Source organism: Primulina huaijiensis, chromosome 14 (genome assembly GCF_012295235.1).
Source record: "Primulina huaijiensis isolate GDHJ02 chromosome 14, ASM1229523v2, whole genome shotgun sequence".
Lineage (NCBI taxonomy): Eukaryota > Viridiplantae > Streptophyta > Magnoliopsida > Lamiales > Gesneriaceae > Primulina > Primulina huaijiensis.
The window spans coordinates 20,217,493-20,242,733 of record NC_133319.1 but is presented as its reverse complement, the minus strand read 5'-3'; the positions used below and the strand labels follow the sequence as shown (position 1 = coordinate 20,242,733).

Genomic DNA, 25,241 nt, shown 5'->3' with positions numbered 1-25,241 from the left:
AATATTAATTTTAAATTTTTTTAAAGTTTTTACTTCATCAAAACTAATCTATCGAAGTAAAATGTTACAAAAAATTAGAAGTGAAGCCCGTGTTTATTAAATTGTGAAGTAAAAAATAATTTTTTACTTCGTCTATGTTATTACCGAAGTTGATTGGTATATACTACTTCATTATTAACAATCTCCGAAGTAACTAGTGACGAAGTAAAAACCCAAAATTCTACTAGTGCACAAACCTCTGCTTGCTGGAACCCACTATGCATCTGGACACCACCCCCTACGGGTGCTGTAAAATGCAACATTGATGTAACCTTCTTTGAAGACATAAAAGTTGCGAGTATAGGCATGATGGTGCGCGACGAGGAGGGAAAATTCATTATGGCCAGAACAGCTTTGATGAAATAACTACGATACATCAAAGAAAGAGAAGCTATAAGCTTGCTTGAAGTCTTGTCATGGATATGTAACACAAATTTCACAATTGTCCTCTTCGAGGTGGACACACAGCTAGTCTTCCAAGCTGTTAAGGCAACAAATGCGGATTTGATTGAGTTTGAAGGCATTATCGGACAATGTAGCGAAATATTATCTGTAAACTCAAATTTCTCGGTCCATCATGTTCGTAGACAAGAAAACGAGATTGCTCATATGTTAGTTAAGCATTTCATTTTAAGCTAGTCCTTTTGTTTGGTTGGAAACACCAATATATATTGGTGATCTTTTGAGTATGTGCTCTGCTATTTCTGATTTTGAATTAATGGATTTTTTATGCTTCAAAAAAGAAAATATCTCGTTATATTTTAGAAATATTATAAAATATTTTGTAGATATGCACAAATCTAATTATCATATATTACTAAATTTCATATTCATTAGAACTCTATGCTTATAGATAGAGGATCACAAACCTTGTTTAAGTTATTTGGTTTTTTTATGTCTTTCTTATGCGATTATATTTATTCTCTTTCAAATCATCAGAGTGGCTTCAGCGGAGTCATCTCACTTTTTTTTATACACAGTTATATTTTGGGATGATTCGGTTCAATTTCATTAAAGAAATTCGTTCATGATTATCAGTTTGAGATATTCACTACAACAAAATGCTAAAATCCGTTGTCGTAGACCATTTAAAACTGTTGTAATTGAGGGTGTTGTTGAAAGTGCGTTCAACGACACGGTTTTGAACCGTTGTTGTAGCTATCATATTGAATTAGCGACGGTTTATTATATGGTTTCCGTCGCTCATTAGCGACTTTTTAAGATATATCGTCGCTAAAATTAGTGATGGCTTAGTTAACGACGATTTTTGACAAGCCGTAACTAATTAGCGACAGTTTATCCAAAACTCATCGCTAATTAACAACGGTTTCCTAAAACTGTTGTCGTTTATCCAAAAAAAGCACGTTAATCCACAACGGTTTTCTAAAATCGTTGTCATTTGTCTAAAAAACACGCTAATCCACAACAGTTTTTGTTAAAACTGTTGTTAAAAGTAAAAACACAATGGTTTTCCAATAAAACCGTTATTTTTTTAGTGCTGTTGAAGGCATATTTTCTTGTAATGATTTTATCGAGTATAATTTTTTTTTATTTACTTTGTGTGTCATATGATTACATTTCGGCCAATTCAATGAATTTAATACCATTAACGTAGTTAAACTTGTAAATTAAATAAAATTTTATTGGTTTTATTTGGAGACTTTTGAGTTAGTCCAACTTTACCTAGTCTTACCAAGAATTTCGAAAATGATCAGATAAATATACCCTACCAAGTTGTGGCATTTGTAAACATTAATAGATCTATCTACCAACCATGCAGCCAAGCTTTTGCAGTCCAACGTTAGAAATTCAATTTTATAGAGGTAATATAGATTTCGGAGGAAAAAAAATTATTTTATTTAAAAAATTGCAGTTTTTCATATATATAATATATTCACACACCCTGGCGTACACGTCTGTCTAGTTGATCTCAAAAATAAGCAAGTTGTTTAAAACATCCAACCCAACCCATGATAACGGAACAAATATAGAAACACTTGATTTGATGAAAATAGCAATCAACTTAATAAAAGAAACGTACGATGCATAATATTCTACTTGAATAAGCAAAATTCAGATAAACGTTAATTTTTCAAACCAAAAGTATCCAAGAAGAAGAGAATATGGGAGCTGAGATTTCCAAGCAAATCAAGCGGAGAAAAGCTGTCGCCGGAGAGAAGAAAATCTTGGCTGACATGTTACATGGCCAAGGATCGGAATTTCCGGGTTCCGATTACGTTCCGTCGGACCGTGCAAACTGGATGTCTCTTTTCGACCCGGATGAAATCGAGATCAACCAGATTGTATGGCCCGGAACCCACAATTCCGCCACCAACGATATCGGGATTCCTCTTGTCACACGACCCTTGGCACAATGTCAGTCTCTCTCAGTCTACCAGCAGCTGAGAATCGGCACTCGGGTACTCGATATTCGGGTACAAGAAGATCGCCTGGTGTGCCATGGAATCCTTGTGTCTTACAGCGTTGATGTCGTTTTCAATGATGTTAAGAAGTTTCTAAACGAGACGTGTTCCGAGATCATCATCCTGGAAATCCGAACCGAATACGGACACAAAGACCCGCCGGATTTCGATATATATTTGGAAGAACACCTCGGAGAGTTCTTGATCCCTCAAGACGATCGGGTTTTTAGCAAAACGATATCCGAGTTGATGCCGCGACGGGTCATTTGCGTGTGGAAGCCGAGGGAACCATCGCGACCGAAGGCCGGCTCCCGGTTATGGGGCTCGGGTTACTTGACCGATAACTGGACCGATACCGATTTGCCGTGGACGAAATTTGAGAGCAACATGAAGTATTTGAAAATGCAGGAGCCGGTGGTGGAGAGGCGACACTTTTATCGAGTCGAGAACACAGCTACGCCACAGGCCGATAATCCGATTATGTGCGTGAAACCTGTGACAGGTCGGATCCACCCCTATTCGAGGTTGTTTATATCTCAGTGTTTCGTGCGAGGGTTAGGCGAGAGGCTGCAGGTTTTCTCGACTGATTTTATTGATGAGGATTTTGTTGATGCATGTGTGGGGCTTACGAGTGCAAGGCTTCAAGGAAAAGCTTGATTTATCAAACTAATTGTACGTGTTTATTAATTTATGTCTATCGTATTAAATTTTTATCTTTTTGAAATTTATGACATTCTCAGATGTCCAAAATACTCTTGGCCAAAATACTCAATGTCATGACTTATAGCTTTAACGTGATGGTGAATTAATTTTGAGATCAAAAAACCGCAAAGTTATCCAATTGATTTAAATCATTATTTGAAATCCTTCAATTTTAAATCAATCAATCAACGCGCGCTCTTGTCAATACAAGTCGTGACAACAAATATTATTCGTTAAAAATACACAAATAATTGAAATTCTATTTCGTGATATGTATCTTCAATTTTTGGAAACTTATAAAGTTCTTATGTCAAACCTTGATCAATGAACCTACAAAACCCTTCAAATTACAAATTTCATCCATATCCCAATTCCATTCATTTAATACTCGTTTGGTGCTGATACCTTGTTCTCAATTCCTTCTTCCATAACTTGAGCTCGGAGAAGGAAGAGATAAAGAGGATATTTTTTATCTTCACTTGTGAAATTTTTGCCTGAATTAATTGAAATAAAACGTGAATGTTCTTGAATTGAACTCGTGTAGCTAGTTGACTGTTGAGTTCAGTGGGTCATGAATGAAATAACTTTTGGTAGGATACATGGTTCACAGTTAGTACGTTGAGAAAAATTTCCAAGTGTTGTAGTTCTTGAAACTTTTGAGTTGGTCCAACTTTATTACCAAGTCCAAGTACAAAAAAATATTTTTTTTTTCAGTTTGAAAATAATTATACCGTACCAAGTTGTGGCATTTGACAAAAATAATTTAACCACTGATTAAGAAATTATATTTTTTTTAACGTAACTTTCATTAATTATGTTGATCTGAAATTTCTTGTAATCAAGAAGGAAATCGACATAAAGCCAAACAGTGCTAGTGCTAGAAAAGTAGCGAATTTAGCTAAAACATTGTTAGCATTGGGTGGCATATGTTTTACACCTAAGAAATCATTGACCGGAAGAATGTTTTGAATTTTGGTGATCAATGAACACTCTTGGCCAAAATACTCAATGTCATGACTTATAGCTTTAACTGTGTCCAACGAGTTCGAGTAGATCCAAATATTTGAAAGATTATTTTGTTTGTAGAATTAGAGACCAAGTCATATGGCAGAGAGTCACCTACATTGGTATTCAAAATAATGATGTGGTGTCAATATCAATGTGGGTCGGCGACCCACCCACTTGTATCACATGATATGAGCGTTCAAATTTTGAGTTATCCTCTTAAGACACAAGCCTACATTGGTGTTCAAACCCACGTAATGTGAGCGGGTGACCCACCCACTTGTGCCACGTAATGGGAGCGTTCAAATGTTTCAATGCCCACATTATTTTTTATTTTATTTTTTAAAATTAAAGACTGATGCGTACTTTTGTGTCTGGCGCATGCATGTGAAAGGGGTGGGCTGATTACATATATTATATATTTTATATGTATGTATATTATTTAATTTAGTAATTTTTTTAAATAATTAAAATAAATATTATTTATTTTTAAAAATACTACAATAGTAACCGTTAGTTTTATTAAAAAATTATTTTAGCGAGACTTATTAATAATGAATATTAATGTTAAAATGAATGTGAAAGAATATATGTGTCAATATAATGTGCACGTGGCATATGGATATTATGAAGTGATAGGTGTCATAATAGTAACGAACGCGGATGTACTAATAACAAATCCCGGATGCCTAACTTTGTTGGCCGTTGCAGCTTTAATCGATCCATGTCCATCTCAAATGATTGCTCCCACTGAAAAGCAGCCTTTTGTATCGTTGAACGCATCAACATCCAATCTACGTTGTCCTATTTGTGACTTTATTCATGTAGAATTCTGATTAGTGGCTTTATCCATAGATTAAGGCCGAGATACCTGCCCAGTCGACATCAATAGGTTGTTCAAATATTACGCTATCATGTTCTCTTTCGAATCTCACCCCACATAGCCCAAGTAATGACACAAAACAACCTCAATTCATCAACATATATTGTATTTGAAATGTAAAGTAACATGTTGAGGAATGATCGATCCTCAGCATTACACAATAAAGGAAAAAATTGTTCCTTTTTCCAATAAGATCAAGATTTGGGGCAAAAGAACAAGGAGTGACAGGTGGTGGGGCCAAAAACGATTTGCACAGAAAACACATACATGCACAAGAGACATAATGGTAAGCCAAATTAATTTCTGTAGGAATATGATTGTGGACAACTTTCCATACTGCTCTAAGCACCTCCGAGGCAGAGAAAGGGGAACTTAAAATAGAATTCATTCAATATGAAATCATGGTATCTAATGCGGAGATTACTTCATCTATTGCCTACAAAGAAGGATTATTAGACAAGAACGGATATTGAAAATGATGAAAGACGGTTTTAATTATACTTCTAGGATCATATCTCCACCCTCCTACCTCTGTCATAAGTACCCTGATAAGATTTTCTTTTCTTATCATTAATGCTCGAAATAAAACCACATGTTATCCAATTGATTTAAATCATTATTTGAAATCTTTCTATTTTAAATCAATCAATCCACGCGCATCCTTCTCGATACAACTCGTCTAAGGGTAGTGACAACAAATATTTTTCGTCACAAAGCAATATTTTTATCTTCACTTTTAAAATTATGAATTTTTTGCCCTGAATTAATTGAAATAAAACGTGAATCTTCTTGAATTGAACTGGAAATATGTTTTGTCGGATGCTTACTTCATATTAATGTTCTCATCTTTTTATATTATAACATATAATTTGTTTCTCATGTAAGCACCATCCAATATACAAGAATAAAAATTCGTAATTGCTCCCACAATTTTTTTCCTTTTGTTTTATAAACGAAAAGCACGCCACAAAAACTAATACTTGCTAGAATTACACTAAACAGAATTTGTTCCACATCGCACTAAAATCAACTAAGATCGAAGAACTCTAATGATCTACGTTGCGCCAAACGAGTCCCCCAACGTTTGCTTGTGAATCATAGCAAAGCAATGCAACATCCCTTTTGGCTCAAAGGGGAGGAAGATGGGTGATGTTGGCTGGTGGAGGTGGAAGAGGAGCAATGGCGTTGGCCGGGTGCGGCGGCAACTGATGAGGTTGGCATTGATAGCACTTTGTGAAGAGCCCAAAAGTGTCGATTTGATGAATAAAATTTGTCATGCTAGCCCATCCTCCGAACCCAAAACCAACTATTAAAACCCATATGACCACAAATATATTGATAATGTATGTCCCAACCCATCTTCCAAAGTACTTTGGAGGCTGCTCCACTGCATTCTGCACCAAAAGATGAATTGTATTTTCAATACTTTTTAATTATTTAATTCTGATTTTTTTTAATCTGATATAAATTGAGGAATATGGTATTTTGGACTATCAGAACTATGTGTGTGAGGGTGTGACTGAATAATTTCAAGATTTTGAGTTTCCCCAACTGAATATGTAAAGAATTTGTGATACAAAACCATATTTTTTTTAATAAAATGACTTCACATATGTAAAGAATTGGGGAAACAAAAACCATATATTTTCAATAAATTTATGACTACTACAGATTATGCTGATTACCTCTCGGGCAGCAGATGATCTGAAGGTGAAAATGTGAGCCAAAGCCGGGATTATATAGACGGTGAAGCTGACAAGAAGCGACCCGACGGTGGAGTTGATGGGCCCGAAAAACGGGAAGATGATGGCCAAGAACCATATCGGCACCACCACAGGCAACCTCGAGGCGGCCCTCTTGCACAAACTCTTGCATTCATGCATGCCGATCGCCTTCTCCCACACGAAATACAATGGCGTACATGCGAACCCGAACGTTATAAACTGCATTCATCGACATTGATACAACCATAGCAAAAAATTACTATTTAGTTTACCATAAAAAGTTGTCCAGACTCGATTTATATGTTAAAAGATTATAAATAAATAACCTGATGGATGAGCATCAAAATGAAGGCCATGTTCCTGAAAGAAGACTTTGGGAGAAGGGCAAATGCATTGGAGTGATTGAGAAGTAAATCTCCGAAAGCCCAGTACACTGCCGAGGCCGAGGGGAGTGTCAGGGTCAGCACATATACGGTGGCCATCAAGTATATGGTCTTGAATTTTTGTGGCTTCCACATTGCATGCATTATCTCTCTGCAACATCAAATACGTACCCCCACAATGTTGAAACTACTAACTAATTCACCAGCAAGATTCATAAACATGTCGTTTACGGGTGTTCGACGTTCGAGCTCGAATCGCATTAACGGTTTGGTGGGTTGATTTCGGACTAATTTTTTTTTTAAAAAAAAAAGTAGGATTCATTATATTTTTTTTATAAGTGAGAATTGAAAGATCAGACTGGAGCCCCCAGTAGTTAAGTTTCATCTCAGCATGAAACGAAAGCTGCATAAAGTGAATGGAGAAAGACGTCTGACTTTTTTTACTACAAATGGCAAAAAAAAAAGTAGTCCGAGAAAGTGCGACTTTTTAGTTTTTACCCTCCTAAGCACGCCTAACGTTTACACAGCTGGAAAAATTATTGAATTCTCAGAGTAAAAGTAAAAGAACGATCGACCACTCAATCTATTTGAGAAAATAAAAAGGATCGGTCAGATTCTCTTCATTTTTCCTGAGGTTAAGTCGCATTCACGATAACGTTGGAGGGTAAAGCCCGTTTTATCTTTCTCTATTGCAAAACAAAGTAATAATAATAATAGCAAATAAATAAATTGTTATTCAAAAATATTAATAATATCTTCATATATTTTAATTCACCTAGGCAAGAAAGAGACCTTAATACGACTTGCATAAAAAAACGTGAGAAAAATAAAATAAAATAAAATAAAAAAATAGTGATGATGTCTTACACAGTTACGGCATGTCCCCCAAATGTGTAGAGAATGTTGGTGGCCCCCGTGAAATATAGCACCAACTTGTTTGGACCCGAATGCTTCACACCCTCTACCTGTTCATCATTATATAATTATAATAAATAAATCCCTTCTATATATTATTAATATGTGTATTTGGCTAGGAATCTTGGAAAACTTTGGACAGTAAATAATTATTCGAATTAGTAATTAAATCGGGCTAATATATATAGTTCAAATGGCATGCATGTGAACATGATTTGATTCGCAATGTAAAGTGACATCTAAACAACTAAGATCTTGAATTTGGGCAATGGATCGTAGGTCCACACAAGAAAAAATTGATTAGTCTTTCTTCATTTTCTAANTTGGACCCGAATGCTTCACACCCTCTACCTGTTCATACATACATAAATTAGACTAAATCCCATCGATAATCAATTTTATAATACTAAATGTTTATATACCTGTCCATGGAGTAAGGATGCAATAGTGAGATACCACGCAGTATAAGTGGTCATCAGCAAGCCAAGAAAAGACCATATTCTATAATTGTGGAACGAAGGAATGAACACTGTGGTAGCACAACATGCCCCAAATATATACGTCCATGTTCTCTTGTCCAGATTGTCATTTATGTAATATATATTGCTGCATCAAATCAAATATTATAACATATATCGATATTATAATTCTCTTTTTATATTATATATATATATTGTCAGCTTGATACCTTGCGCAGGCTATAAGCTGAATCACGGATCCAAACAGAAGAAAAGTGCAGTTAAACGCCAAGCCCACGTTCCTCCAGTGTTTTCCGAGGAGCCCGTCAAGAACTTCAAACCACTGCATATTATTTTTTTTAATGAATTTGTTAGATTTATTTGCACGGAAAAACATAGAACCCCATGTGAGATTGCGATCAGTGGATATGGAATTTTTGTCTTTGCTCGTGTTCTGATTCTGTGCTTTAGAGAAATTAATAGGAAATGGACAGGATTTGATTCATTAATTTAACCTGAATAACATGATTCCTGAAATCAACTTTCTCTCTTTCTTTCCTGGTTCTGTATTCCAGGTAGAGGATGCAGATCAAATAAGCCGTCCAGCTTCCCATCAGGCCGTAAAAAAGCTGAAACAGAATCCCCGAAAGCATTCCCAGTTGCGAGAATGAATATGGCAATGTAAGCAACACTTGAGCCACCTGGATCAGAATCATGAAACTGAGCTAAACAGTAATTGATTACAAGAAATAAAAACCCATTTTATCAGATGAATTCAAGTGGAAAAAACCTGGTTGGAAGCACAGCTGAACCAGGCATCGTAAGCGGAGCCGCCATGCCAGAAGAGCTTGGAAACTTGAGACTTGATATCTCTTGGTTTCCCTTCGGTCTCCATTTCTACATAGTTTCCCACCATGACAGTCTCCACCACCTTATCGGAGGACGCCATTTTCACGCTTCAGCGTGTGAATCTGTGTGTTTTTTGATTTCTCTGCCGTTGGAGATGAAGGTAAAAACACATACAACTCTTTTAACTGGGAAACATATACGGTGAAGACGCGGAATTTATATCGAATGTCGGGAGGGTAGAAATAACTTTTCGCAAAAGGTGTCTTTGAAAAGAGCGACTTTGGGAAGTGCCTAAATCCGCTTTTGGAGGGTTCAATGCGTTTTTGTTGCGATTAATTTGACGAATATAGATTGTTTTTCGTGCCTATAATTGTTTTTCCCCTTTATTATTAAATAAATATATACTGTCTTTTTGTAGCAAACAAATTTATTAAAATTAATTAATTTATTCAGTTATTTAGTGGGTTATTATGATTAATTTAAGCGTGAGAGCTTTTGGATTCTCTATTCCCAACACTAATATTTATGAACTCGTTGCCTAATTAATTGCACAGGATTTGAAGCCAAGAAATGTTTTGGAAGAAGAAATTTATTGGAGGGGGACAAATGGCAATTAAATAAAGAAGAGTGGTAATGTCTGAAATTATGAAAAAGGAGACCGAATGATCACAGCCAAACGGGGCGTGGTTGCTTTACAATCAAAGTATATATAGATAACAATTGCAAGTAAAAATTCANTATATATTGTTGGGATGCAACCAAAGTCCCACATTGGAAGATCTAGAGAAAGATCATGGGTTAATAAAGATGGAATGATATCTCCATTAATCAAGGATTTTTACAGGGAACCCTCGCCTCCTTCGTTTAGGCATCGAGGATTCTACCCACACGGCTCGATCTAGACCATGGCTCTGATACCACTGTCTCGGGGATTGTTTAAGCCCATGGAGAGATTTTTGAAGTAGACAGACTTTTCCAACTTCTTCCTTTTTCACAAATCCCTCTGGTTGAGTCATTAGGATTCTTTCTTCAAGGTTGCCATGCAAAAAAACAGTCTTGACATCTAATTGCTCCAACTCCAAATTTTGGATTGCAGTGATTGCCAACAGGATCCTAATTGAGGTGTGTTTTACAACAAGAGTATACTTCGTGATAGTCTACACCTTCAACTTGAGAAAAACCTCTTGCCACTAACCTAGCTTTAAATCTTCCTGGAATCCCCGATTTGCGTTTAAACACCCATTTGCTACCAATGATCCTTTTACCCTTTTCTCTGTCAGCAAGAGTCTATGTTTGATTCTTAACAAGTGACTGGAATTCTTCTTCCATAGCTCTCTATCATTTCGGCCAATCTTTACTTCTTTTAGCCTCATTATAGCTAGTTGGTTCTTCAAGTTCTAACACATCAGCCACATTTAATGCGAAGGCAATAAGATCCGCATTTGCAAACCTTGATTGTGGTTTTATTTGTCTCCTTGCACGATCTCTTGAAAGAACATAATTATCAAGATGTTGATTGACTTCTGATTCATCATGTAATCCTTCTTCATTCAGTTCTTCATCATCTTGGGGCATACCATGAACATTTTCAGGTTGAAGATGTTCTTCTCCACCTCGATCTTGATTTCCTGTAACTTCAGCTTCAAACCTGTCATTAAAACTTTGAAGCTCCACCTGAGACTGTACATGTTGCTCAGCTTGTTTAGAGCTGGCGGTTTCTGGAAAATTCATGTTAGTTTTATAAACTTCATTTTCATTAAAAGTTATATCCCTACTAATTACAGATTTTTTGTCATCAAGTAACCACACTTTGTATCCTTTAACACTACTGGGATATCCAAGAAAGATACCTTTCTTTGCCCTAGGATTCAACTTACCTTGATTAACATGAACATAAACCACACACCCAAATATTCTAAGATGATCATATTCAGGTTTTATATTTGACCATTTATGCTCAGGGACCATGAAATCAATAGCAGAAGATGGAGATCTATTTATAAGGTAACAGGCTGTTGAGGCAGCTTCTGCCCAAAATCTATTTGGCAAACCACATTCACATAACATGCATCTAACTTTATTCCTAATAGTTCGATTCATTCGTTCAGCTAGGCCATTTTGTTGTGGTATGCTTGTACATGTACGATGTCTAGCAATTCCAGATTTTGCACAGAATTCATCAAACTCTTGACTGCAAAACTCTGACCCATTATCAGTGCTCAATCGCTTTAATTTCTTTCCTGTTTGATTTTCAATCAAGGTTTTCCATTCAACAAATTTGTTAAATGTTTCATCCTTTGTTTTTAGAAAATATATCCATACTTTTCTAGAATAATCATCAATTAAAGAAATAAAGTATTGAGGTTTGGAAAGTGAAAGAGGTACCTTAGGTGAGCCCCACAAATCATAATGAATGTAGTCCAGTGTTGATTTAGTCTTGTGGATAAGTTTGTGGGCCTTGCCAAGTACACAATTTTCACAAACTCAAGATTTTTGATCTGTTTTTGTTCCAATAGACCTTGTTTGCTTAATTCCCGGAGTCCTTTAAGACTCATATGTCCAAGTCTTTTGTGCCAAAGCTCAGTTTGATCCTTGTTAGATGTAGATACGCTAGCTTCTCCAGTGATGGTGGTGGCTTGCAATACATACAGCCCTTGTTTTAGAATTCCTTTCATAACAATTAGGGATCCTTGTACAACCTTTAGAACACCATTTTCTGCCTTGTAACTGAATCTCTTTTTATCCAAAATACCTAAGGATATTAGATTTCTCTTTAGGTCAGGTATGAATCTGACATCAGTGATCATCTTCACAGATCCATCCCACATTTTTAACTTTATTGACCCAACACCATGAATTCTACAAGATTCATTGTTTCACATTAAAACTTGTTCAGAATCAACATCTTTGAAGTCAAAAAACCAGTCTCTTCGAGGGGACATATGATAAGTGCTACCAGAATCCATTATCCATTCTTCCTTTGGATCATCAATGGAAATGGTAAGAACTTCTGCATCATCATACCCATCTAAGAGATTTGCTGTGTCGAAAACAGGGTTTGTTTCAGATTTTTTATTAGCCTTTCTCTGGGGACAATTCCTTCTGAAGTGTCCTTCTTTCTTGCAGATCCAGCAAGTTTTCTTTGCTCTTGAATTTGATCTGAGCTGGTTTCTGCCCTTGTTACAATTTACTCTTCTTTCAAGAGACCTTCCTCTCACATTTAAACCTTCACCAGCAGGTTTAAAGTGTCTCCCAGCTGCTCTTAAGTCCTATTCTTTCGAGTAGGCAGCGCCCGTGACCTCTTCAAGGGTTAAAGTCTCCCTTCCATATTTAAGAGTGTCTCTTAATTTATCATAGGCTCTTGGCAAAGAATTCAGTAAAAATATAGCCTGATCTTCTTTATCAATTCTTACTTCCATGTTTTCCAAGTCTGAGAGCAACTTAGTGAATTCATCAATATTTTCATCTATAGACTTGTTCTCATCCATCTTGAAACTATAGAACCGTTGTTTCAAGTAGATCCTGTTTGGTAGGGCCTTAGTCATATAGAGTTGCTCAAGTTTATTCCACATATCACATGCAGATTTTTCTTTCAACACTTTTCTAAGGATTTGATCACTTAAACTCAGAACAATAGTATTTCTAGCTTTCTTTAAAATCTCACCTTTGTTTGCAACGGTTTCTGGCATCTTCGATTCACCTTTTAGAGCCTCGTCTAGCCCTAAATTTCCCAAATGAGCGATCATTTTCTCTCTCCACAAGTTGAAGTCATTTCTGCCATCAAATTTTTCCACCTCATATCTTGATGTCGACATATTGAAGATTGTCGCTGGCCAGTAGACTTTCTTCAATGAATCAACGCAAGAATTCTCACAGACAAAATAACAAACACCTTCTGAACAAAGAAAGAAGATTCAGCAACTCTGTAGCAGCCCTAGCTCTGATACCAGTTTGTGAAGAATCCTCCAGAATAACGAACAAGAAAATAAAGTTACCAAGCAATCAAGAACAAGAACACACGATATTTACTTGGTTCGGATTTGAATAATCCTACATCCAAGGATCAGAGTTACAACCCCAATTGAATCCACTATCGAAGATGAGTTTATAGCGTTCAGAATCTCACAGAAAGAATACAAAATCCCTCAACTTTGTAGCAGGATTTTAGGATGAAAAATACGCTAGCTATATCTCTCAAAAGAATGAAAAGAAAGCCGCTCGTGATAACAGAGAGATGATAACTTCTTTCTGTTTTAGAGTCTTCTTAAGTCTTCTGTATGTACAACATCCAACTCATCCCTTTTTAATTAAATGTGGGCCCAAGATATTAAAACATAATAGCCGTTAGATATTTCACTAATGAACCGTTGCAATCCTAGCCACCCACTTCAGCATATAGAGGCAGGGTACATCTTCACAAATCTCCACCTTGACTCTAATATGCTTGTATCACGGATTCAATAAGAGTTCCCTTTTTGCATCCAGGACCGCTACTCCTGAATTTTGAGCAAACCCAATGCATCTTTGAGCTTGCTTACTGGAATGATCTTGGTGAGCACGTCCGCCGGGTTAACTTTTGTGTCAATCTTTCTTACACTTACAAGTTGTCTTGTGATGATATCCCTCACAAAATGTAGTCTCACGTCAACGTGCTTCGTTTTTTCATGAAACACAGCATTTTTTGATAAATGGATAGCACTTTGTAAGTCACAGAAAATGGTTGCATAATTCTGCTCAAATCCGATTTCTCCAACAAATCCTTTAATCCATAAAGGCTCTTTGACAGCTTCTGTAAGAGATATATACTCAGCTTCTGTTGTTGACAAGGCTACCACATGTTGTAGGCTTGATTTCCAACTCACCACATTCCCTCCAAAGGTAAAAACATATCCAGAAAGTGACCTTCTTTTGTCAAGATCAGCAGCAAAGTCTGAGTCACAGTACCCAATGATATCACAAGTTGATTGTGCCTGGCTAGAGTATACCAGTTTCAGCTTAGAAGTGCCTTTGAGATATCTTAGCAGCCACTTGACAGCCTGCCAGTGCTCTCTACTGGGCTTACTCATGAATCTGCTAACTAGGCCCAAACCATAGGCAATGTCCGGTCTAGTTGACATCATAGAGTACATCACACTTCCTACTGCATTTGAGTAAGGTACTGATTTCATATATACAGCTTCCATTTCTACTTCATCATCTTTAATTGANATATTATCTGTGTGTGTGTATAGTACATAGGGTATGCTTAAAAAGAATCGATACGATCAAATCGTACATCAAACCATCATAGAACAAGGTAGAGATGAAAATGGATATAATATTGTTTTATTAACGTTTTCAAGAAACTAAATAAACAAATTAGTAATTCCATTTTAATGAAAACCATTCTTCTATAAATCTATACTGATTGTGTTATGCTCCATTTTTGAAGAAGTTTGTCCATCGTCTAGTCATATTTTTTTATTAAAAAAAGTTAGATATCTTTGCAGTAAAAGTAAAACTAAATTCCCCTTTTTGCTGTATTTTTATGTAGTTGTATTGTAGCATACTTCATGACAATCATTTAGATTCCTATTTTTTATCTTTCGTTTTTACCTTTCAATGACGACCCAAAGGCAGCCTTATGGTCATATTGGTTTCTTTTTGTCATCATGTTTTGTACCACTTTTTCTCTATGAGGTTATACATAATTTTTATAAAAAAAAATCTACATGGGCACCTAAAAATGAAAACACAATACTTAATTTTGAGATTTTGGTTGTATAAATATATAAAATATACAATTTTTCTATCACACGTTTGAAAAGTTGCAGATTATAAGCATGGAGAGATTTTCTTACAATTATCTTATATTAGTTTTTTTTTATATTAGAGCTCGTATGTTTACAACATTGTGTTTCTATATCGGATATTCCAAGAATTTGAACACATCACCCCAGTTATAATCAATTCTTCTTCTATCACGATAACAAACGAGACGATCTCGAGCTCGAATGAATCTAATTGAAAAAGGAGCAAAATTCAGGCGTCAAAAGAGTGTTTGTTTGGGGGCAACACAACATATTGATGAATTATGATACGCTTGTAGCCAATGGACCACAAACATTCCCTGATAAATTTGTCCCCCTTTGACCGACCACCCATGGCTGGCTCGGTGGGGGTAAATAAGTCAATTCTCCTATCTCAAAATGTCAAATTTTGAGTTATTATTTGATTAAAAATAACATCTCAGTTACTCATGCAAATTTTTATTTTTAGGGTTTTATAATAACTTGTAATCGACAATTTTATTTTAACACGGATTTTGCACCAAAATAATGCAAACATAATCTCCTAAATATGTATCACATGATATCTATTTTAAAATTTACTCTACGTTTTTAGTTCATCTTAATTTTTTTTTTTTTCGTTTTGGTCTTGTTATTGGTTAACTTACAATTTTAATCCACTATTTTTTTTTCGAGTTTAGTTTTTTAGCCCTAAAGTGTTAACGTGACATCAAACACATCAACAATGTCTACATCCATATCAGTAATTTTGGTGTCACGTCATCATTTTCTAGTTCTATATCAGTATTTTTGTAAAGAAATAACTAAAATTGAAAAAATATAAATTTGTGGAGTAAGATGGTGAAATTTCATAACTACCCTTTCAATTAGATGCTACCCAAGATACTTAGCAATAACTCAATTGATTAGACTTCAATTGCAGACGTCATTTTGACGCTCAACACCAAAAATAGCACTCGTTCGGAGATTTTTAAGAAAGCAAAAATATTAAAGAGTTTCAACTTCTAAAAATCCTCTATCAAATCAGTCTTTAAAAGATTGGAATATCTCATTTTATGTTGTTTGAAATTAGATTTCACTTTAATAGCTAATATTTTTTTATTAAAATATAAATTTCGAACATATCATATTATATTAACTACGTTGTACGTAAATGTCCAACTCAAACAACTATAGATAAAAATAATTGTGAGACACGTCAATTTTTTATTTTTTTTAAGACGGATATCAGATCTACCAAACTCATAAAAAAATATCACTTTTATATCAAAATTATTATTTTTCAATAGCTATCTCACAAAAGAAATTATCTAAATTATAAAAGTGATATAAATCAATATAAAATGTTGCAAATTAATTTGAGTACTTAGTTAATGTTTCACAATAAAATATTAATAAATTTATGAGGTGTAAATTAATTATAGAATATATATGTGTGTGTGTGTGTGTGTGTTGGGTGTAATAATTGTCTCTGTTGAGAGAGAGCGATCGAAGTGTGACGTTCTGGCTGTTGTTAGTTTAAATATTTGAGTTGCACCATTAACACTAGTTATAGTTTTGGTACAGTTGATGTTAGAGTCAATGTCACCGATTATATTCTCATTTACGGTAAGAAATGTAATCATTGTGAGAAATATTTGTGAGATGAAATAATTGTATTTGTCCTGAGAGCAATCAAATCGTAATGTTTGTGCTATTTTTTGTTAAAATATTTGATTTGAAGCATTATCATTAGTTATATCTTTTGGTAAAACTGGAAGTGGTCGATCCTACTATCTCTTCCAACAATTAAAAAAAATAAGATTTGAAAATTCATCAAAAAAAATTTTAATAAACTTCCGTGAGTTGTGAGTGTATACGGTATGAGAGGTTAGAATTTAAAATTAAAAATTCTAAAATAATCTATTATTTTATTTATCCTTTTTTTTTTTTGTCTTGAAAGTTAATTTCGGACCAGAATATATTTTATCTACTAATGTCTTTGTAGACTTAAAAGGTCCAATTAATTTGAACACGAAACTAAGACCCAAATAGCTGATTGGGTCAGTCTACCAAAGTCCAAGCATAGCTCTATATATGGTCTGATCTAAGGTGAATTCAAACCTCAANATCGATTATACAATGAGTTATAGATGATGATCACTATATTGCAAGGTTCTAAAAAATGTGAAGTGTCTCGAAATGTGGATGTCGAGTTCCAAGTTTTTCAAGTTTAAGCGAAATTAGCACGAACTTAAGTGTGAAAAAGCGTTTTTATCTTTAGTATTATTGTTATTATATCAAACCAATAAATAGATAAAATAATATATAAATATGATAAATTTAAGTATGATGTATTAATTATCATATTTATAAAAGCAAAAAAATCTCAAAATTACAATTTTTATTTGTTTTGCAACTAGAATACATCAAAAAAATATTAAATATTTGTCAAATCATTGTCAGATACGCTTAATCATAATTAAAATGTAAAAATAAACATCTAAATTATAAACTTAATTTATTATTTTAAAATAAAAATACATACCTTCAAAATAGAAAAAATTAAAAAATATACAGATACGGTTAATTGTGCTTAAGTACGTTTAATTAAACATCTTAATTACGCTTAATTTGGTCAAACTACAGTTTGACCGCTTTTTTCCGCTTTTCTCCGAAGCGGGGCGTTTTTGTCGAGCTTCAAGCTTAAGCACGTTTAAACTCTAGCTTTTTAGAACACTGCGGTATGTTGTCAAGGTTAAGCGATGATTAGTAGTTCGGATCGGAGTTTTGTCTCATCACATGTTATATACGCTAAGTAAATCAAGATCCAATGGTAAGAAAGTAAATGAAGAAGCCAATAACTCAAAAAGAAATCTTAATAAGCTACTCCAAAAAGAGAACTATTCCAAAAATTCTACTCATTCCATCTCAATTATTTTTACATTATTATCAAGCATGGGATATTTTATACAGATATTGGGCCTTAAATAATTATGTGATTATGCTGCTAAAGAAAGTCGAGGCCAATATTTTTATGCTTAAAGGTAAATTAAAAAAATAATAATGCAATTTGTAGTAACTTTTTAGACAAAAGGGATTATGGGGGTTTTTTTTTTTTTCAAAAATTTATCCCATGGTTGACACAAAGTTCACCACTTTTCCAATCGTAAAGTTGAACGGTCTATTCTCGAACATTGCAAAACCCAATATCTTTTATATGACTCGATTTCATCAAGGGTTGAATGGTTAAATAAAATTGAAATAAATCCTCAAAATTATCGTTGTTTTCGAAAATTAATTTACAAATTCTTCGATTTAATAAGAATCGGAGGTGAAATCAAAATGGTGTGAAATCATATTAGCTTTGGTAAATATATTTTGGTCTTAAGTTTCTTACAAAACATTGACAAGTTAACGTACAAAATATTATATTAAAAACAATGAAAAATTAATTATACTTGCAAAAATAAATTTTTTCCTAAAATGTATGAAACTATGGTTTATATATATGTTTACAAAATTTATTGGCCTTTTAGATTTTCATTATAAGTTTTATATGCCTTTAACAACTACATACTATCAAATGTATTTTTCTTAAAATAGATTTACTTTTTTGGTTTTATAAAAATCACATAGTTTTATTTCTATATAAAAAAAACAATATGGAAAGTTAAATCTTACAATATATAAAATATCGCATCCAAGTTTTCAAAGTTTTTTTTTTACAAGTTCGAACTTCAAATGAAATTATATGTCTATTTTTTTAAAAAAATTTTAAATTACATAATTTTTATTATACTTTTTACAAATTACTTACACAAATTTAAATACACATTAAACTTACACAAAATAAAACTATCAAGTATCAACCAAGAAAAACAGATTTTTAGTTTTTAAATTATTTATATAAATATTTATCAAGAAATAATAATAAATAAAATAAATATGTATGTACTACGCGTGACACCAAAGGATTAAAGAAAAAATAAAAACTCAACGGATGGAAAGAATCTTTAGTGTGAATTTTGGACAGTGTGTGTGGTCACAGCTGCTTACCCTAGTACAGTTCCGCCACCAGCTTGGCTGACCACAATCACCACCTCCTCTCTCTAGGGTTCTTCCCATTTCCCCAGAAAAAGCAAATTTTGACGTTAAATTTGTCAGTGGTAATGGAGTTTCTTAATTGGACCCAAAAACAAAAATAATAATATCAATAATCACATTTGTTGGTGTAATTCTCCATTTCTTTGCTCTTGGAGCTGATACGATTACAGAAACAGGCACCAGGCAAAACAAAATAACATTGTTTTCTTCAGTTTTTTATTATTGTTTTTGAATAAAAACAAACACATTGCCCCAAATAATTCCTTTCCTCCCCTCCGTCCTCAGCACACCTCCATCACTCGGGGGAGTAAAAACAAAGGGAAGAAAACATCAAGAAATGGAAAGCAACGACAGTCCTATGGATCTTTCCTTGTTCAAGTTGTATTCGACTTTCTTCCTCAGCATCTTTCTTCTTTTTTCCTCAGGTTGTCATTTTTTCCATTTTATTGTTGTTTAACTAGAATTTTTTTACGAGGTTTTTGTGTCAAATGTGTGATCTTTAAGCTAGTTGTTGCCTGTTTGGTGGCATTTTTGAGTAAAAGTCTGATCTTGATTCTGGGTTTTTGGATGATTTTCGTTTCTTGAACGGGGTTGTGAGATTTTTGTTGTTTTTCTTTGTTTAACAGGGGTACGTGGAACTACATTCACCTTTGTGAACAAATGCGAGGTTACAGTGTGGCCTGGTATACTAGCAAACGCCGGCGGTCCTAAACTTGATAGCACAGGGTTTCAGCTTCCCCCAGACTCCTCCCGCACATTGATTTCCCCCGCCGGCTGGTCTGGCCGGTTCTGGGGACGAACAGATTGCGAATTCTCGGATTCCGGAACAGGATCTTGCAAGACCGGCGACTGCGGGTCCGGTGAGCCAGAATGCCGCGGGTCCGGGGCTGCACCGCCCGTCACATTGGCAGAGTTTACCCTCGGAACTGGCGGTCTAGACTTCTACGACGTAAGCCTAGTCGACGGCTACAATTTGCCTATGATAGTTGAAGCCACCGGCGGTTCGGGCATGTGCGCTTCCACCGGCTGCGTGACGGATCTTAACCGAGTCTGCCCGTCGGAGCTACGAGTTGGAAATGGGGCAGCTTGTAGGAGCGCGTGTGAGGCTTTCGGGAGCCCTAAGTACTGTTGCAGCGGCGAGTTTAACTCGCCCTCGTCGTGCAAGCCGACGGTTTACTCGCAGATGTTTAAGTCTGCTTGTCCCAGATCCTATAGCTATGCTTATGATGATCCCACGAGCACTTTCACTTGCACTGGTGCTGATTATATTGTGACATTTTGTCCCTCCACGTCAAGGTATAAGAAGATGCTTATTATTTAATAATTATTACACGATTTTCTCTTCGATGGGTTTTATGCTTGCTTTTTTTTGTTTTTCCTTTCCTTGAACTCCCAACTTTTGTTGTATTATTAGTGTAAGATTCTGTTAATGATCATCCATTCATCTTTTTGATTTGGGGGCACGCTGTAGATTAAGTTAATCAATTTACTACAATTCCTTTTGAACCTGACTAACTTTTCTTTCATTAAAAGTCCTTATTGTATTTATGAAATGCCCTTTTGTTATCTTTTACAGTCAGAAATCTTCCAAAGATCCAACTCCAACAACGTCAACCACTACACCAGCAACTGAGAATGGCGATGGATCTCTACAGGGTTCGGATAAAGGGTACGGAATCAGTGTGACCGGAATGGATCCAGGCTCTGATCCGAGATCCGCATCCGAGTCTTCTCCGGACGAGGGGTCATGGTTGGCTGGTCTAGCCATGGGGGTTTCATCTGGGGTCGTCCATTCTCCATCAACTTTGCATTCTGGTGCTATCTTTATTTTCTTTTCATTGGTTTCCTTTTTTGTTTGTAGTGCCCCCTTTTATTTTTTCTAGGCTTGGCTCCTCCCAATGCAGATTACATTGAGCACAAGGCTGTCTTGGAAAGATCGGGTTTGACTTGTTAGTGGAAAAGAACTGATCGATCCATATTTTAATTCGTTTCATTCTTGGGGAAGTGTTCTAGCTAGAATTTCATTTTTTTGGCCTTGATTTATGTAAATTAATGCTGTATTTTAGTTTTTCGTCATAGTTTATTAGTTTATTTTGTCCGAAGTTCTTTTGTCATTTGTCCAATTAGTTTGCGCATTGCAAGAAAGAAAACATGGAAGGGTATGTGTCTTCATAATATTTAAAATGTAACTTTCTAAAACTGTAAAATGTGAATTTACATTAGCCCTTCACCGAATTTAAGTCACAATTGAATGTTAAAATGCTTGGTCTCTTTCCCTTGTGAGAGTGGAAAAGTTGAATTCACTGTTGCATTTCCTAACATAGCTGTGACTTTGTATTCACCTAAGAATCCAAAGAAACTGTAGGAGCCGTACTCATCTGTTTCTCCGTCCGCTGCCCCTGTTTGCGCCACTCTCTCAGAAGCCTATCTACGGTGTCACCTGCCGGAAGATTGTTAAATTCATCGTCTGTTAGGCACATTTGGTAGCAATCATTCTTGCGCAGAGCTGTCCACAAAATGATCCCATCTACAGCAGGATGGGAAAAACCTTCTCTCAGGACTTCTTCTAGATGCATAGCCTGGCAAGATAAGTGATGAACTGATTATAAAACGAAAAGGTGATTCGGTCATTATTTTGGGTACACGTAGGATGGCAAAATATTCAGATGCATAACACAAATATGGTTTAGGTACCTGTGTTTTTTTACTGATTTGTTTGCTGATATCGACTTCTGTCAACCATATAGGAAGCCCAAGAGTGGCCAATTTATCGATTATGCCCCTCATGATCGGTGTGTTAGGCACATTAAAATGACCCTGGAGTCCTATGCCATCCATCGACACACCCCCTCGTTGCAGCTCTCTCATTCTTGATACGTATGTGTCGACAGTTGAGTTAATGTCGCTACAAGTTTCAACAACGTTAAACTCATTAATAAACAAGGTTGCTAAAGGATCTGCCTGATGGGGTGTATCGAAAAATTGCAGTGTGGCATTTGGACCCAGCCTGTCCCCGTAGAAATCGAAATGCAGCATCTCGTTGTTGACATCCCAGTGGATGAATTCCTCTTTGTATTTCTTCATCAGGATTTGGATTCTTGATTGGACAGCTGATTCCAGATTGTGGTCCGTCAGGTTTCGAACCCATCAAGGAATAAACTTTGGGTCCTCCCAGAAAATGTTGTGGCCTTTGACGATTATCTGGTTTGATCTGATGAATTCTAGCATCTGATCTGGGATGTTGTAATTCTCCTGCCCTGGATTGGGTTCAGTAGCATTCCATTTCAGCTCGTTTTCAAATACCGCAGCATTGAATCTCTCTACGAACCATTTCTAAAACCGTAAAATTCAGAAGCACATAACCAGAAGAATAGCATCACATTTGTTTTTGGCAGATTAATCGAACCTGATATTGCGAATTTCCGATGATGGTCTTTGCTATGGCAGATCGAAATGGGAAATCATTTGAGATTTGTTCGATTCTTATTGCTGCGCTTTGCAATTTTTTCCCATGTTTATCTGATACATGGATTGTTACGGCACGTTTCCTTGCCTGGACCGGATCACAACAGTTTTTTAGAAGCCTGGAATTTGAACATTTTTAACTTGTGAAATCTATCTACCTTGTTGATCTTTGTTTCTTGATTTAATGTTCATTCCTCGTCAGTGAAAGGCTGCAAAGAAGCACTCGCAGTTTCTATTCTGACATTTTTGCCATCTGAGTTCTGGTGTATTGAGATGAAAAACCGAAATCACTCAACATCAAAAATTCAATCACGCTCTATATAGACACCATATTTACCTGGAGATACAGCTTAGGCATTTTTAACGGAGATGTCGTTACAAAGCCACCTTTCAAAAAAGACCAACAACCCGCCTTTGAAGTAACCGTGCCTATGCAGTTCAGCGTCCTTTCTTCCGTCACGAGGATTGCCTTTATCATAGATGAGTCGGCATATAGCATCCTGATTCAAACTGTTATGCATGAAACATTTAAAAATGACGAGGATTCTTTCTACTTTATTGCTTGAATTAGCATCTCAAACAGTAAAAAGGAGCAGGAATTTAACTGGAAAAACAATATTTGGTGCCTTGAGTGAGGTTCTGCAGCAAAAATACCAGTGCATTAACCCGATCGCTATCGCCCAGAATTGCCTTTTCTATAGCCGGTTCTTGATCCTTGAGCATCCCTCCGTTGTAAAGTGCCTTTTCGAATTTACACTGCATATAAACACAGTTGTGGTAATCTTTTTCACTTCAAATTTTCTCCATATTCCAATCTTGATACTAAATAAAACAAACAAACATGTAGAATGAAAAGTTCCAAGATTGGATCTTTCGAATGTTGTCGTTCCACACACTTGGAAATTATTCTGCCACAATCCAGCACTTACCTCAGTGTAAGCAGGAGAATCATACAGTGGCCCATCTGCAATAAAAGTAAAAATTCTTTATTAACATAAGGGAGAGCAGAAGGGGAGAGAGAGAGAGAGAACCGTAAGCTGAAGCCGGGGCTGAGTTCATGCAGAGGAGCAAAAACAGAGGAATGAAGTGCAGGAATTCTTTCATTTTCTTTGATATATCTTCAAATTAGAGTTAAGGGTTGGGAAAAATGTAATTTTTTTTAGTTTTTCAGACAATTGTGCAGAGGAAGAAGTATTCAGAAAGGGGTGGTGGTATCACAGGCTAAACAGTGTGGTTTTGAGGTGAACCGTGTATGAATATTCACATGCAACAAAATAACAGCTCCCCATCCCTTGTTTGTACACAAATTGTAGAAATAGAAAGGACCTGCCAGTATACACATATTCACTAATTATTGTGTTAACAATTATATATAGCATGAACTTAAATTAATTTGTTGATTCAGGTTTAATAGCTAGGAAAATCTAGAAAAGGAAAACACTCAGATATTTTTATTCGAATTCAACTGTCTTTATCAATCGAAACTAGGTCCATATTTGTCGGACGAAATTATAATCGATGAAATAAGCAAAATATTACTCAAAACACAAGTAGAATTTCATAAGTAAAATTTATTATAAAAATTAAAAATTACCGAAACCGAAATGATGCGAGCTCAAAGACCTGTAAAAAATAACTTGCCCCTAAATTTGTTCGTCGTTCTGTTTCCACCCAAGAGCTATATTTTTCATCCAAATCCGATATCACCTGAAATCCTCCAAAATTGACCGACTTGTCTTATTTGGCTTTTAGGATGATCAAAAGACTTAATCTACCACATCAGACACATATCATCTTGGCAAGAGATCATTGATTTATTATATTTTGAAGAGTGAAAAATTTATTTTTTTGGTCTCCCACTCCTACTTTTGTTATCCAAGGAGGCTAAGTGATGTGATTGAACTAAATGTCCAACACGCAAAAAGAGTGAAAATGTGACTCCTACAACTTCAAGTAAATGGTGTCTTTCCCCTGACAAACCAAAGAAAGGGAAGAAACATCAATGACAAAGCACAAGACATTATATTCCACATTAGTAACAAATAAATATATTATTAAAAAAAATTTTAATCCAAAAATTTTCATTCTCAAAGGGCACTGTTAATAATTTGTCAATTTCATAGTATAATACGAAATTCATATTTTGTTTTCTCCGTTCGTTGTATTAATCGTAGCCGTGAGGACTGAGGAGAATGGACTATAAATAACATTGAACATGGAAGTGGTGGAGCTATCAATGTCTTCGGTTTTAAGCATTTAGATATGAAGTACATTTCAATAATTCAAAGACTGAATTTTAGAGCAACCTCGTTCTAAATTCTGTCTGAATTTGCCACTTTGCTTCTCTATCCCGGTTTTGTTAGTTGGATAGTGGTATCATTCAATTACGCATTTGATTAACCTGTGTTAATTTATATTTAATTGTTACTAGTTTGAATCTTTGTATCTTGGTAAACATTGATTAGCAAAACACCCATATAAGAGGATAAATTAGTTTTAAAGAAATATATCCCAAGCAAA

The 25,241-nt window shown here is 35.3% G+C and overlaps 4 protein-coding genes and 1 pseudogene across 4 annotated transcripts; 2 read left to right on the top strand and 3 right to left on the bottom strand.

Annotated features, from left to right (window-relative positions):
• Window positions 1-2,070: 2,070 nt before the first annotated feature.
• Window positions 2,071-3,128, top strand: LOC140957737 (uncharacterized). The gene has a single exon (XM_073415105.1). It carries the CDS (start codon window positions 2,163-2,165, stop codon window positions 3,117-3,119), a length of 957 nt encoding a protein of 318 aa, XP_073271206.1. The 5' UTR covers window positions 2,071-2,162; the 3' UTR covers window positions 3,120-3,128.
• A 2,836-nt stretch (window positions 3,129-5,964) lies between these two features.
• Window positions 5,965-9,552, bottom strand: LOC140957517 (auxin transporter-like protein 5). Its single transcript, XM_073414817.1, has 8 exons — window positions 9,323-9,552; window positions 9,048-9,233; window positions 8,763-8,875; window positions 8,497-8,680; window positions 8,027-8,124; window positions 7,103-7,310; window positions 6,738-6,995; window positions 5,965-6,446 (listed from the first exon to the last, which is right to left on the bottom strand). Exons 1-8 carry the CDS (start codon window positions 9,479-9,481, stop codon window positions 6,180-6,182), a joined length of 1,473 nt encoding a protein of 490 aa, XP_073270918.1. The 5' UTR covers window positions 9,482-9,552; the 3' UTR covers window positions 5,965-6,179.
• Window positions 9,553-13,871: 4,319 nt separating this feature from the next.
• Window positions 13,872-14,564, bottom strand: LOC140958077 (secreted RxLR effector protein 161-like). Its single transcript, XM_073415469.1, has one exon. The coding sequence runs from the start codon at window positions 14,562-14,564 to the stop codon at window positions 13,872-13,874; it is 693 nt and encodes a 230-aa protein (XP_073271570.1).
• Window positions 14,565-19,167: 4,603 nt separating this feature from the next.
• Window positions 19,168-21,370, top strand: LOC140957419 (thaumatin-like protein 1). Its single transcript, XM_073414654.1, has 4 exons — window positions 19,168-19,318; window positions 19,542-19,681; window positions 19,883-20,552; window positions 20,833-21,370. Exons 2-4 carry the CDS (start codon window positions 19,594-19,596, stop codon window positions 21,137-21,139), a joined length of 1,065 nt encoding a protein of 354 aa, XP_073270755.1. The 5' UTR covers window positions 19,168-19,318; window positions 19,542-19,593; the 3' UTR covers window positions 21,140-21,370.
• Window positions 21,235-24,038, bottom strand: LOC140957420 (endo-1,4-beta-xylanase 5-like; annotated as a pseudogene).
• Window positions 24,039-25,241: the final 1,203 nt, after the last annotated feature.

Excerpts from the sequence above, each read along its gene's own strand:
- LOC140957517 (XM_073414817.1), bottom strand. The coding sequence starts at position 9,481 with ATGGCGTCCTCCGATAAGGTGGTGGAGACTGTCATGGTGGGAAACTAT. Across the intron at positions 9,234-9,322 it reads TCAGCTGTGCTTCCAACCAG|GTGGCTCAAGTGTTGCTTAC; the intron begins GTTTTTTCCACT and ends ATTCTGATCCAG. Across the intron at positions 6,996-7,102 it reads TTTTGATGCTCATCCATCAG|TTTATAACGTTCGGGTTCGC; the intron begins GTTATTTATTTA and ends CGATGAATGCAG.
- LOC140957419 (XM_073414654.1), top strand. The coding sequence starts at position 19,594 with ATGGAAAGCAACGACAGTCCTATGGATCTTTCCTTGTTCAAGTTGTAT. Across the intron at positions 19,682-19,882 it reads CTTTCTTCTTTTTTCCTCAG|GGGTACGTGGAACTACATTC; the intron begins GTTGTCATTTTT and ends TTTGTTTAACAG. Across the intron at positions 20,553-20,832 it reads TTTTGTCCCTCCACGTCAAG|TCAGAAATCTTCCAAAGATC; the intron begins GTATAAGAAGAT and ends TATCTTTTACAG.
- LOC140958077 (XM_073415469.1), bottom strand. The coding sequence starts at position 14,564 with ATGGAAGCTGTATATATGAAATCAGTACCTTACTCAAATGCAGTAGGA.
- LOC140957737 (XM_073415105.1), top strand. The coding sequence starts at position 2,163 with ATGGGAGCTGAGATTTCCAAGCAAATCAAGCGGAGAAAAGCTGTCGCC.